The sequence below is a fragment of the Lissotriton vulgaris genome, unplaced genomic scaffold (assembly GCF_964263255.1).
Source record: "Lissotriton vulgaris unplaced genomic scaffold, aLisVul1.2 SCAFFOLD_1291, whole genome shotgun sequence".
Taxonomy (NCBI): domain Eukaryota; kingdom Metazoa; phylum Chordata; class Amphibia; order Caudata; family Salamandridae; genus Lissotriton; species Lissotriton vulgaris.
Window position 1 is genome coordinate 26,874 of NW_028249272.1, and position 14,973 is coordinate 41,846.

The window sequence follows — 14,973 nt, forward strand, 5'->3', positions numbered from 1 at the left end:
ACTCTGGATCTAGGACAGGACTGGTGTGAACCTACATCTAGTTGGATGGCCGCAGAGTTCCATTTCTTTTGGGTTGGTTGAGTGGCACCTGTCCGTGCCTGAAAGTGGGGCATTTGTTTGTTAGTTTGGTTAGCACCACCAACCAGAAGGAGCAAGGGGTGGACCTAAAATAAGGGTGATAAGATGCGTACAGGCAGAAAGACAGTAACTTGGAAGGTGAGAGGTCTCAATGCACATCCCAAATGATACTAGGGACAAACAAACCTGAAGCAAAAAAAGTATGATAGATATGCTTCAGGAGACCCACTTGATGGAGGTGGAGGTGGTTAAGTTGCATAGAAAACGCAGAGAAAAGGGGTTTGAAATCTCTTAATCGAATTACTTTAAGTGGGTATTGACATAGGTGGCCTTTGCGGACCCATTTTAGCCATAAGATGTCATTGTAGACCTAGAGGGGAGATGTAGGTTGTATGCAGCTGTATCGATTGAAATGATCACAGAATACAAAGCAAGGAACCTGCATATACAAAACATGTCAAGCAGTGTACAGTTAGAGGTATGAACAAGGCAACCACATGAAAAAAGAGGCAGGATAAACAAATACAGATAACTAGGCAGAAAACAAAAATTTAATCAAGTAGCACTGCAAACCGAAATAAAAGGCCAAGTATGGAAAAACAGCTGTATGGTTGCGACAGATCACAAGGAAACTCAGCAGCAAGGTCCGTTGCTAGCCATGACATACTGATCTCACAGCGAAGAAACAAACTGAAGCTCAGAGGAGGAGCACAGGGGCAAAAAAAAAAAACAAGGTTCTAGCAATCTGGAAACAACCAGGAGAACAAGGAAGCAAAAGACACAAAACAGGAAAGCCTCGAACGGAGTGCGCACGGGAGAGAAGAGTACAGAAGGCAAAAAGGGTCCGAATGCCTGCAAGATCTACGAGACAAAACATAGAATAAAGACCCTCCACCAGGATATGATCTTAGCAGTGTTTGGAGACAGAAAGGACTACAAAGGCCAAGAAGCATCAGGAAGGTGGTGCAGAAACTGGCACATGAAGTTGATCTGGAAATACCAAGTGTAAAGTGTATACAGTCTTATTCAGGGATAAACGCAGGAAGCCACACAGCCTTCTTGGGGTGTACCCTCGTGGCTGGATAGTAGAACGTTAAGACAAGGCTACTGAAAAGGGAGAAACCCAAGTCTCATATGTTGAGGATGAGGACTGAGGCAGTGGAGAAAGTAGTTACCCAAGTAGAGGTTAAGGATAAATTTAAGGAATGCCTAATGGAATCCTACAAAGAACTCTTATACAACATATCACGTACTTCAGAAAACAGTGTATGTAATTTATTTCAGTATTCAGGGTAGGAAACTGTTAGAGTTCCAGCTTTAGAGAGTGTGCTGTGCCAGCTGTATTCTTTTGAATGATGCCCTGTAGTCCTTGACCAAGCGGTTCCATGAGCCACTGGCTGAAAATAAATGAAAGGGCTTCACAAATCCTATGGCCAAGAGAAGGTGCAACAGCTTGCAAAGCATCGAACACAAGGCTTAGGAAAATATAACGGATAGGTGCAGTAAGATTACAGCGGCAAGAGCACTGTTTAAAAGTAAAACATATGGCTAAAACGCTCAAAGGTATGTTCCTCCATCCAAATCCAGCACAGGAAGAAGTCAGAGAAGCACGAATATATAACACAAAGAAGGAATGTGCTGAGCGCTTCACATTTTCAAAAACAAAGCCTTGTGACATTTGTCCCAGACACAAAGGAACACTATGCATACCTTGTTATCCTTCACTGTGTAGTGGCACAAACTTTGTCTTTCTCCAAACCTTTCTGGGATTTGTTCTGCAATTCTATCAGGGTCAACGGTCAGGAAATGTGCAAGATCGTTCTGAATTCGAGAAATATTTTGAGGACAGTTCATTTCCTTCAGCCATGTGCCACTGTCTTCTTGAGGACAGTTGCAGGTTTCATGATACACAGGACCTGTAAGCAAGATGATAATTTATTAGGTATAGAAGCCAAACAATTTGAGACAGGGTAATATCAGATTTGTTATTATGATGGCTGCTTGCATACCCAGTGCTACTGCAGCAAAGTCAAACGTGATATTCATGAAAAACATTTCTGAGAAGAGTGTGTCGATTTAGTTTACATCTGAAAAGCATATTTTCAAAAGGTTTCGAATGTCTTCCCTACAATTCTAACAGTTAGTTGACTGCGGGAATGGAATTAAATTTTTTTACTATGGCTGGTGCCCAAAGCACTTTATGGAGAGTAAATAATTTGCATTGGATCAAAGAAGGAATTATCAATCAATCAATCAATCATAACACTGGAGGAGCGTACTACTTACCCGTGAGGGTCTCAAGGCGCTGAGGGGTAGGGGGGTGCTGCTACTGCTCAAAGAGCCAGGTCTTGAGGAGTCTTCTGAAGGCAAGTAGGTCTTGGGTCTTGCCGTATGTGGGTAGGTAGGGTGTTCCAGGTCTTGGCGGCGAGGTAGGAGAAGGATCTGCCGCCGGAGGTCGTTCGTTGGATGCAAGGGGACAGCGGCGAGGGAGAGGCTGGCGGAGCGGAGCTGGCGGGTGGGGGTGTAGAAGCTGAGTTTGCTGTTCAGGTAGGCTGGTCCGGCGTTGTGGAGTGCTTTGTGTACGTGGGTGAGGAGCTGAAAGGTGATCCAGTGTAGGTCTCTCAGGTGAGGGGTGATGTGGCTGCGGCAGGGGATGTTGACGATCAGTCTGGCGGAGGCAATTTGGATGCGTTGTAGTCGTCGTAGGTGTTTGTCTGGGGTTCCTGCGTAGAGTGCGTTGCCGTAGTCCAGTCTGCTGCTGACAAGGGCCTGTGTCACCGTTCTTCTTGTTTAGGTCGGGATACACTTGTAGATCCTGCGGAGCATGCGGAGGGTGTTGTAGCAGGAGGAGGAGACGGCGTTGACCTGATTAGACATGGAGAGGGAGGAGTCGAGGATGAATCCTAGGTTGCATGCATGGTCGTGGGTGTTGGTGCTGATCCTAGTGTGGTCGGCCACCAGGAGTCATTCCAGGCTGAGGGAGTGGGTCCGAGGATGAGTACCTTCGTCTTATCCGAGTTCAGCTTCAGATGGCTGTTCCCCATCCAGTTGGCGACGGCTTTCTTTCCCTCGTGGAGGTTGGTTTTGGTGATGTGTGGGTCCTTGGTGAGGGAGAGGATGAGCTGGGTGTCGTCGGCATAGGAGATGATGTTGAGGTCGTGGTGGCGGGCCACTTGTGCGAGTGGGGCCATGTAGATGTTGAACAGTGATGGGCTGAGGGATGTGCCCTGGGCGACGCAGCAGATGATGTCGGTGGCTTCGGATCGGAAGGGTGGGAGGCGGACGCTCTGGGTTCTGACGGAGAGGAAGGACGTGGTCCAGTCGAGGGCCTTCTCTTGGATTCCGGAAACTTATGGTGTCAGTGCGCTTTATACATTTCGCCTAAGATAAGATAAGGGTGCGTGTCTTTAGAGTGCGATGGCGGCTTACAGGTCCAGGAGGATGAAGGCTGATGTTTCGCCGTTGTCTAGTTGGCGCCTGATGACGTCTGTGGCGGCGATGAGGGCTGTCTCAGTACTGTGGTTTCGTCTGAACCCGGACTGGGATGGGTCAAAGATGTTGTTGTCTTCCAGGTGGCGGGCCAACTGTCTGTTGATGATTTTCTCGATGACCTTTGCCGGGAACGGGAGCAGGGAGATGGGCCGGAAGTTCTTAAGGTCCTTGGGGTCCGACTTGGGCTTCTTGAGGAGGGCGTTTATTTTGGCGTGCTTCCAGCTTTCCGGGAACGTCGCTGTTTCGAAGGAGATGTTGATGACCTTCCGTAGTTGGGGTGCGATGGCTGCATCTGCTTTGTTGAATACGTGGTGTGGGAACGGGTCTAACGGAGATCCTGAGTGGATGGAGTTCATGACGTTGCGTGTCTCGTCGTCGTTGACGTTGGACCAGGAGGTCAGGCGGATGGCGCTGGTGGTGTTCACAGGGGAGGTGGAGTCTGGCGTAGTCGGGGCGGTCGTGGTGTTGAAGCGGTCGTGGATGTCAGCGATCTTGCGGTGGAAGAAGTTAGCTAGTGAGTCGCACAGTTCTTGTGAGGGCGGGATGTCGTTGGCGTTGACGCTGGGGTTGGAGATTTCCTTTATGATGCTGAAGAGCTCTTTGCTGTTGAGTGCGTGGTTATCCAAGCGGTCTTTAAAGGAGGATCTCTTGGCTAATCTGAGGAGGTGGTGATGTCTTCGGGTGGCGTCCTTGTGGGCTGCGTGGTTGTTCGGTGTGCATTCGTGGAGCCATATTTTCTCCAGTTTCCGGCATGCGCCTGTGAACCAGGTGGATCTCTTGCTGGCATGGTTGTTGGAGGGTTTCTTGAGCGGGGCGAGGGTGTTGGCGCAGTCATCGATCCACTGTCTGAGGTTGCTGCCTGCGGCGTCTGGGTTGGTGGCGTCGTGGGTGGGTTCTGGGCGAGGGTGGTGATCAGCCGGTCTTCTGTGACTTTGCTCCAGCAGTGGCGAGGCAGCTGTTTGGTGCGTGGTTGGTTTCTTGAAGGTGAAATGGATGCAGCGGTGGTCGGTCCAGTGGAGTTCGGTGGTGTGGTTGAAGGCGACATGGGTTCTTGTGGAGAAGACGGGGTCCAGCGTGTGGCCGGCGGCGTGGGTGGGGGCGGTGAGGAGTTGTCTGAGGCCGAGGTTGGCGAGGTTGTCGATCACGGTGGCAAAGTTGGCGTCATTGTTGTTCTCGAGGTGGAAGTTCATGTCCCCGAGGAGGATGTAGTCCGTGGAGGCGAGTGCGTGGGTGCTGGCGAGGTCGGCGATGGAGTCGCTGAACTGAGCCTGGGGGGTCTGTAGAGGAGTGTTCCTCTGAGGGTGGTGTTGGGGTCGATGTGGATCCGAAGGGCATGAGTTCGGCGGTGTTGAGGGTGTCGTCTGCGTGGGTGGTGATCTTGATGGTGGACTTGTTGACGATGGCTATTCCTCCTCCGGTTCCGTTGGTGCGATCCCTGCGGGTGATCTTGTAGCCGTCCGGGATGGCTATGGCATGTCGGGCGCCGAGAAATCGTTTCACCAGGTCTCGGTCAAGAAGGCCATGTCTGGGGCGGAGGGGTCGAGCAGATCCCAGAGCTCGACGGCGTGTTTGTGTGCGGAGCGGGTGTTGAGAAGTATGCAGCGGAGGTGGTTGGGTCCAGTCCATGGAGGTTTGGTGGATCTGTCACAGGTGAAGCTGCAGGTGCGGCAGGAGACGGGTCCGTTTAGGGGTGGCCTGGAAGCAGGTGTGGTTTCGGCCGGCGTTGAGTGTGTGGAGGGTGCAAGCGTCATAGTGGAGTCTGGTGTCGGGGCGTTCGCTGGGTCCGGGCGGTCCAGGCGCGGACGGGCGCAGACGGGCTTGCCTCTGGAACGCCTCCGGCACGTACGGTGCGCGGCCGCGCAGCTGCTGCCATTTAAGGCGGGGAGGGAGGGAGGAGCAGCTGGGAGGCAGGAGCGGGGTGGCGAATCAGCTGGCGAAGGGGCGGGGCCGCAGCGGAGCAGCGGCTGGACACAGAAGAAAAAGGGGGTGGGGGGTGCGGGTTACGGCGCAAAGGGTACAGTTACAATGCCAAAAACAATAAGTACAGCAATCATACCAATGAAACAAATAAAGAAATGGCAAGCGCAGGCGAGAGCCCAGAAGCAACCAGGCTCAGAGGGTCTCGAACTCATGGCAGCAGTGGTAGCGTGGAGGGAGAGGGCACGGACACACAGGTGGAGCTGTGCGACGTGGGGAGCGACCTGGCCTGCAGGCAGGGTCAGGGGTCGCTCTCAGTGCCGCGCAGCTGCCGCCACTTGAGGCGGGGAGGGAGGAGCAGCTGGGAGGAGGGAGCGGGGTGCCAAATTTGCTGGCGAGGGGGGGGGGGGCCGCAGGGGAGCCGCTGCAGGAGCGGCTGGACACAGAAGAAAAAGGGGGGGAGGGGGTGCGGGTTACGGCGCAAAGGGTACAGTTACAATGCCAACAACAATAAGTACAGCAATGACACCAATGAAACAAATAAAGAAAAGGCAAGAGCAGGCAAGAGCCCAGGAGCAACCAGGCTCATAAGGACTTGAACTCACGGCAGTAGCGGTAGCGTGGAGGGAGAGGGCACGGACACACAGGTGGAGCTGTGCGGCGTGGGGAGCGACCTGGTCTGCAATTATCTTATTCTTGAAAATACTTGTGCATGTTAGACCAAACATCACTAGGTAGTGAAGGTCTGTGGCTTCCCTCCAGTTTAGTATACCATTTCCAAATTATCATTTTTAAAATGTGTATTTTCATTAATATTTGTGTAGGTTTTTGAGGAGACCTGGCCTGTTTTCTATACTTTGTTTACCACCTTCGGAAGGTTGGAGTGTTTTAGGTTGTAGAAATTTAGAAAATACCATATGGGGCAGTTAGTGTCTATTATAATTGAGCAAATGAAAGGAGTCTGTAACTCTCTTTTACCACAGAAAGTCACTCCTTAACATCTTTGTTAATAATGTCTTCCTTACCATATCTCAGTATTGATCTAAGTTTCATTTGGTCAATGGCAATTCTGGGGTCCCCGCCCTGGCGGCCTCTGACCTACTTTATATAGTGAATTTGAGAAACTGACCTGTGCTTGCCGCATACTCGCTTGAAATGTGCAGGTTGCAATAGGAATCCAATTCCTTTTTTACACTCCGCAAGGTGGAAATAAAGATTTTACTATTAAACAAGCATGATCCTCATAATTGAAAAACATACCAACTTCTAAAAAAAAAAATCATCTTGCACTAATTCAGCAACAGGCTAAGACACACAAGTACTAAAACATTGCCAAACCTAACCTCTGATCTCGGTAGAATATGAACAAAGCCAGTAAAACAAGATAACACACTACACCAAGAACATCAACAAAACTAATTGTAGTTTAACAATATATAAAAATATAAAAAGTGTTTTCCAATCCACAGCATGTTTGAAGTACGGCCAGTACCAGTTATTTTCATTCAATGTTAATATGTTTCATAACAATTTATTTTGTTGTGGTTATGCTTTACCGACTAGGTCTATAATCTGGTCAGGTCACTGGTTAGATTTGGAAAGTTTTAGTACTCCACTGTGAATTATGGCATTCACAAGGAGCAAATAGACAAACAAACTAGCCCCCTTCAGTGCAAGTGGCTACTATTGCAATATGTGTGTTTTTTTTCTAGCCAAAATATATTTTTGCTTTTAGGCCAAGTTTTTATTTTTTAAATTGACTAGAGCCCGGCAGCTTCCTCAACAATAAAGATTTACAAAGACCATGGCAAAACAAGAACTGACGAAACCAAAAGGTCAGTGGCCAACACCAGCCCTACTGAGAATGCTTAGGTCATCATGCTAAACAGTCATTTCATCATGAAGCATATGTGAGCATTCGTACAAACAGATCATTGTTTATAGTCTCACCTACAAGGCGCGTGCACTTCCAGACGTATTATTTACCATTCGGTGGGCTTACAACCCGCCTGTAGCATACAATTAGTTGTTTTCATTGTAACTCTCGTTTGCATTCTTTCCATTAGTTAACGCCTACAGGCTTCACTTCCTTTATTGTTTTAGTTCTTCACTGGATAATGGACCAAGTACATGTGTTCCTCCTCGTTTTTTTGGAATGCCCCCCCCCCCCCCTTTTTTTTTTTAATAACCGTTTCGGTATTATTCCTGTACGTGCAATGTGTGGTCCTACTCTTAACACAGGCATAATGGCTTCCTATTTATGTTGCTTTCACCCTATTTACTGCCTCTATTGACGCTTTAGTTACTTACAACCACAACTGTAATACTCTACTTTACGCTAATCCACTCCACTCCAAGCTACTCCATTCCACTCTATGCCACTCCATTCAAATCTATGCCACTCCATTCAAATCTATGCTACTCCATGCTATTAGATTCCACTCTACACCAGGCCAATCTACTCCACTTCGCCCCATTCTATGCCGCCCCATTCTATGCCACTCCATTCTATGCCACTCCATTCTATGCCACCCCACTCTTCGCTACCCCATGGCGCTCCCTCCACTCTAGTATAGGCCATTAACTCCGGCTTGACTGTAGGCCACTTTATTCTATGCCAATCTACTACGTTTCACCCACTCTATGCCACTCTATCCCATGCCACTCTATGCCACCCTGCAGCACTCTACTCCACTCTATTCTACTCCATGCCACTGTACTCTATGCCACTCTACACCATGCTACTCTTCGCCACTCCAAGTCACCCAGCACCACTCCCTCCCAGTTGACACCACTCCAGTCTATGCCACTCCGCTGAACACCACTCTAACCTATGCCACTCCACGTCACTATATTTTAGCCATGCTGAACAGAAGCCACACTGCTATATAACATGGGTAAGACATTGGCAAAGCCAACAGCTCTCACACAGGCAAGACTTGTTGGCTTTGCCAATGCTTGTTCTTTTATTGCCAATGCTGCACAGTCAATAGGTTGTTTGAAAGTGCAACTATGGGCTAGAGCATAATCTTCCTTACGTAGCTAAAAGCCCTTGTGAGGGGACAGGTGTTCTTTCAACATTGATTGTAGGCTATTAAACTTGTTGATTTATGCTGCAGACTGTACATGGGTACATGGTCGGTTGCAGCACACCTCTAGAGAGCATTCTACAGTAATACACCATAACTTTAATAAAGCAAAAGAAAATGAATACACTGAACAGCATATCATTGGTACACAACTTTAAATAAAAACAACAAGCAGTTAACCCATCATGGATGTTAATACATCAAGACTATATTTGTTCAGTGTTCAATGTTTATGGCAAAAAAAGGACTGTTTTCGAATTCAATTCAGCATCAACACTGCCGTCTTCGGGCACATAATTGATAGAATTATTAAGAAGTTTTAGGACCCCATCTTCAACACTTGCGGGTGAAAACTCCCTCAGTGCTTTTTCAGAGGGCGCATGCAAAGTTACCTCTGCTACTTCAAAGATTTTCGACTAACTGGAATATAATGGCCAAAGTTCTCAAAGGACTTGAAAACAATCCCCACCTACCTGACATTTTAGCAATATGTCCACTATTTTCCTATAATGATAATAAATAAAGCAACATTAAAACCAGGAGATTTGTATTTGTGTTTAGGCTGTTCAAGCACTCGTAAATCAATGTTAATGTATCAAGATTTGTAATGTTTAAAATAAGACGCTGTTGTCCATCAGCAGCTCTCTGGCCACTACAAAGGCTCCATAATCAGATAAATGGTTGGCATGGTTTCTTCATAAAAGGGAAGTGTTACACCCCCCCCCCCCCCCCAACCGTCCTTCATAGCCAATAATTATGTAGCCCTTTGATATGCCAGTACAAGATGCTGACAACTGAAGAGAAGAAGAGAAGTGTAAAGCTTGCACCCTAAAGGGTACAAGACAAATCATACTGCATAAATCATACTGCTACATTAGAAAGAACACACATTAAGGCATGGCTTCTGTCTCTGGAAAAGCTTATTCAATGACTAGAAACTTGTGTGTTACGTGGTTAGGTGAGTGGATACATGTGCGAAAGATTCCACAGTCTGATGAACGAGTACATGGCAAGATGAACGAGTGTTGGATTGCTGAATCGGTCCTGAAGTCACCTATTCATCTAACCATGTACCCACCAGGCACAATAAACCTCATCCATCCTTGCACTCACTGCCCATTAATTAATCCACATGCTCACTCATTCTGTCCAATTTTGTAACCACTGATACATTACTGCATTCACTTACACAGCAATCAACATAGCCACACATGCACAAATTCGACACAATATGAAACAGCGATTTCACCTATTGTTTTGGAAAGACACAGAAGTCAGTTGTCCACGTGCGTGTGTGCTTAGCAGGGCTGGTTCATTTAGCTCAGTAGCTCGACTGTCATTGATGACACTTTGCTGATGTACAATATTTCTGGGCTCACCAAGGAATTTTCAATGCCTTCAAGTGACACTTGATTTAAAACATAACACATAAGTTGTGGCTATGTATTGTCCCACAGAAAATCTTTATAGATATCTTTGATAGACTGGATGTGCAGCAAATTAATATATAGCTATTGGACACACCCATGCTTCTGCATGATCAACTTGGGGGAGGGAGAAAGTCTCCCGGACATGCAACAGTTGTACTTCCATGCCAAAACTCTTAAAATGATCCAGGCCGCAGTGATGAGCTGCGCTATATGAACAATACCTTGGCTAGCCAACGGGCAAGACTTGTCAGGGATCCTAAATCCAACGTTAAAAGTGTGGGATTTAGTTTCGAGAAAACAGAAATTGACCAGTTTCCCTTATCTATTCATTTCACTTATGGGTAACTTAGATTTGTCACCAGGGACAGTAAAGGGCGACTTTGAGAACTTGGAGAATGTAGGGTGATGAGGTACTAGTTTGAAGGGGGCAAAATCAAATCTTTTATTCAATGCAGACAGGACTATAAACTTAAAGAAATTGATCACTTGTGCTATTTCCAATTGACACATTGGACTCTACTTCCCGTGAACAAAGAGACAACTAACAGACCCTTGACAGCCTAGGAAAAACTTTTCACTACCTCAATATCTATGCTGCCCTAACAAATATGGGGTCTGCTACAGAATAGTCATATATGAGAAAGTGACAGGGTTATCTTGGGTGGTGACATATTACCACTGAACAATGGCAGAAACTTTGGACCGATTTCCCCCTCTCTTTGAGAAGTGTATAGAATAAGGAATTCCTGTATAAAATTCTGATGGACTGGCATATTACACCCTTCAATCTAAAAATGTTTTATGATACAACAGATAGCCTATACTCGAAGGACTGCGGACAGATAGCAGACAGAGTGCATGTCTGGTGGACATGCCGCAGGTCGACTCTTTCTTTTGGAAGGACATTCTGAGCTACATCAAAGGAGTGCTGGGATAGCCACTGCATCAAACCCAGCTACAATAATACTTAACAGTAGACCGTTTGAGATAAAAACAGCCTTCCTGGGTAGGCAGCAGGGTAGGTGTTAGGGCACACCATGGTAGGTGAGGAATGGTGAGGGAGGGGTGGTTAGAGAGCCTGCCAACATGGGCACACCATGCTCGACAACACTGGCATTCTAAACCCTTCACACGGATGGCCCCAGTGACCGGGAACTCAGACTGCCACCAGAGAGTGACAGGACAGCTTATTTTAATTACTTGAACTGTATTTCATCACCATGGCAACATGCACATGGACTTCACTGATCCTGGTCACACAGCAACTGTGGCTGCTGATGACTGACTGCACCGAAATAGCTCAGAACAAGAGTAAAGGGTCTTCAAAGCCATGTGATGTTGTGATGTGACATCGCTGGAGTCCTAGCTCATTGAGATAGCATGATGTTGAGTGGGTCCCATGACTGTATTGCTTGCCTCAAAGAACAGATTGGCTGACCCCACAAATCCATGCTGCCTAAACCGAGCGAAGCCCCAGCCGTCCACCATCATCATCATGGTAGGTGCTCTGGCAACTGGATTCATCTAGTGCATAGAATTGAAGAGTTAAGAAATCAGTCGATGAACTTGTTACTCCAAAGCGCAGGTCTTGTATACTTTTATCTAGTGCTTCTGGACTACAAAGCATTAGGGTGCTTTACATCAAACTCATCTTACAATAAATGTAACCAGAGACAAAATAAACATTTACTGTGAGATAATACACTTGGTTAGAACTGAAAAGTAAAATAAACAAAAATGGAGAAAACAAAAAACAGAGCTGACATATAAGGTGAGGCACAGAACCTTGAGACAAGAAATTTCACAAAACTGTGGGATTATAAAAGGGAGGTTATTTGTTACAACAGTAGGTGAGATACATTTGAGCCAGATGTACAAAACACTGGTTGCAAAATACAGGTCGTATATTGCAAACAATATTTTTACTTCCAGTGTGGAATTTTGCAAAACACTTATGTACTAATAGGTCAGTCCACAAGATTCCAAATCGCAGTAGGTTTCAATTCGACATATTTTATCAATATTCATGTGGTAGGGTACAAATTTTGACTCCGGACCATTGGTGGTGATCACAGGAATAGTGGCCTGCTGGGGTTAGCAGACCAACATGTCTGTGGTTGCTTTTTAAATACATTTTGATTAAATGCAGCCTGTTTTCTTTAAAGGAAATATGGCGCAGTTTAAAAAAATGTTAACAGTTGGAGTTCGGGTAGGGGGCGGAGGGGTGGGGTGGGGCAAGGGGGGGTGGGGCAAGGGGGGTGAGGAAGGGGGGTGGGGAAGGGGGGGATGTTGCGGGGGTGGGTGGTTGTTCTGGGAAGGTAGTCTCGCCTTTGTCCACATTCTTTTCTGTTTCCATTATTTTGGCGAGCGTCTCAGAGGTCCGGAGACACCTTGCCCACCAATGACACACTCCAACCTCAAGGTACTTACCCGTAATGTAAGGGGGCTCAACAACCCTATAAAGCGTTGAGCTGTCCTATCACTCTTAGAGCACTCTTCAGCCGATATTTGTCTCCTCCTGGAGACCCACCTGCTACCCAAAGACCAACACCGCCTCAAGACATGCGCCTTCCCCACGCAGCTTTTCTCCTGTTCCTACAAAAAAAAGGCAGGATTGGCAATATTGGTATCCAAATCTTCTAAGGGCAGGGTTCTCCAACGGGAGGCAGAGATAAGAGGGCGACTATTAGTCTATCGCTTTCTGGTGGCGGGACTCACAGTACTAGTGGCTTGGTATACGCAACCAATGACGGTCAAGAAATTTTCCTCCAGACAGCGCTAGCGGCAGCTACGGCCAACACGGAACGACATTTGATGCTGGGGGGTGACCTTAACCTGTTTTTTCACAACGTAGCTGATTGCTCTTGCCAGAGAACGGGACAGGTGGGGGCTCTCTCCAAGGCGGGACACACCCATCTCCGCGACCTAGGCCTCACTGACTTGTGGAGACACCTCCACCCACATAGTACAGCTTACACCTACCACTCTGGGGCCCACAAATCTTACGCCAGGCTTGACTATTTCCTCTGCACCTCCTCACTGGTACAACGCACGCACGAGGTAGATATTCTGCCAGCCTCATTGTCGGACCACTCTCCGGTAGTTGCCACGTTTCTCCTGCTGGCCACCCCGAACCCAAAACGACACTGGCGCCTTAGGGACGCCCTTCTCCACACCCCCCCTGGACGGTAGAATGGATCAAAGCCACTATTGCAAAATTCTTGACCCACAACAACAACACCGACACCACACGGGCCACTCAGTGGGCTGACCTTAAGGTCGTCCTTGGAGGGGAATTCATATCAATCGCCACAGCCAACAATAGAGAGCGGGCGCAGAAGAGAGCCGAAATAGCGCAACGTGTAGCGGAACTAGAACAAATGCACCAACGCACGGGAGCGGCACGGGCATGGCGTCAGCTCTGCACTGAGAAAAAGATGTTCGATCAAGACACTGCAGAATACGCAGCACTTCGACTCAAACAGGCCTACTATGCGGGAGGGGATCGGTGCGGACGGCTACTGGCGACCAAACTGCGGGAGCAATGACAGCGACAGGTAGTACAGGCCATAAGGACAGACGGAGGAGACATGGGGCCCGATTCACAGAAATAACTTAAGACAAAATCCTAAACTTACTACCATTTGGTATTCACAGAAGGCACTTACTCATTTTGGTATTTACAGAAGGCACTTACTCATTTCGGTATTCACAGAAGTTAGGAGTCCTAACTTTAGGACTCCTAAATGCCTTCTGTGAATACCAAAAGTCTCAAAGTTAGAATTTTTCTCAGTTTAGGAGTAGTAAAGTTAGGACTCCTAACTTTAGGACTCCTAAACTGAGAAAAATCCTAACTTTAAGAATTTCAGTATTCAAAGAAGGCATTTAGGAGTCCTAAAGTTAGGAGTCCTAACTTTAGGACTCCTAAACTGAGAAAAATCCTAACTTTAAGACTTTCAGTATTCACAGAAGGCATTTAGGAGTCCTAAAGTTAGGACTCCTAACTTCTGTGAATACCGAAATGAGTAAGTGCCTTCTGTGAATACAAAATGAGTAAGTGCCTTCTGTGAATACCAAAATGGTAGTAAGTTTAGGATTTTGTCTTAAGTTAGTTCTGTGAATCGGGCCCCTAGTATCGGACGACACAGCTATAACCGAAACGTTTGGGGCATTTTATCAGTCTCCATAAGCAGGAGACGCTCTGGACCTGCAGGCGGGCCAGACTTACCTGCAAGGTGCACGTCTCCCATCTCTGACCCCGGCCCAGGCAGACTTTCTGGACAGGCCCATAGGTCTGGAGGAGGTAGTGTCTGCGATCTCGCGCCTAAAACTCGGAAAGTCGCCTGGCCCTGATGGGTACCGCGCAATCTTTTACAAAACATTCTGTCGCCAAGTGGCTCCTGTCCTTCGGGATCTTTTAAACTCCTTCGCCGAGCCTGGCACGATCCCCGCAGAACTCCTGGAAGCTGCAATTTCGGTTATACCGAAACCAGGCATAGACGCGACCCGCTGTGGTTCGTATCGGCCGATCTCACTGCTGAACGTTGACTTCAAACTATATTCGGGAATCCTAGCGAGTCGCCTGGCACCTTACATGCAACAGCTAGTGGAACCAAGCAGGTTTTATACCTCAGCAGCAGACTAGTGACAACACCAAAAGGGTCCTCCATCTCATTGAAGCCGGGTCCCGTAGGAGACCGGGCTGCATGCTCCTCACTGTCGACGTCGAAAAGGCATTTGACAGAGTGAATTGGCCCTACTTAGAACAGGTCCTGCACCTTTTTGGCTTCGGAGAGGTACTCTGTACTCGCATACTGAACTGCTACAAGCAACCCAACGCCCCCACCCCCCAGCAATCCCCCACACCCGGGCACCTCTATCACCCTACTAAACACTAGATCGGCAGTTGCGCACCAGCAGGAGATATTTAACCTCCTTGACAGCGACAGCCCCGACATACTGTGTTT

The 14,973-nt window shown here is 47.6% G+C and overlaps 1 protein-coding gene across 1 annotated transcript in view; it reads right to left on the reverse strand.

The window, feature by feature from the left end:
* The window catches only part of LOC147663629 (protein O-glucosyltransferase 2-like), a gene marked incomplete at its 3' end in the record, with an annotated part of 137,739 nt that overhangs the window by 19,257 nt on the left and 103,509 nt on the right, over positions 1-14,973 (reverse strand). Inside the window, exon 3 of the mRNA XM_086950320.1 lies at positions 1,789-1,994. Coding sequence (XP_086806446.1) covers positions 1,789-1,994 — 206 coding nt within the window. The remainder of the gene's footprint in view (positions 1-1,788; positions 1,995-14,973) is intronic.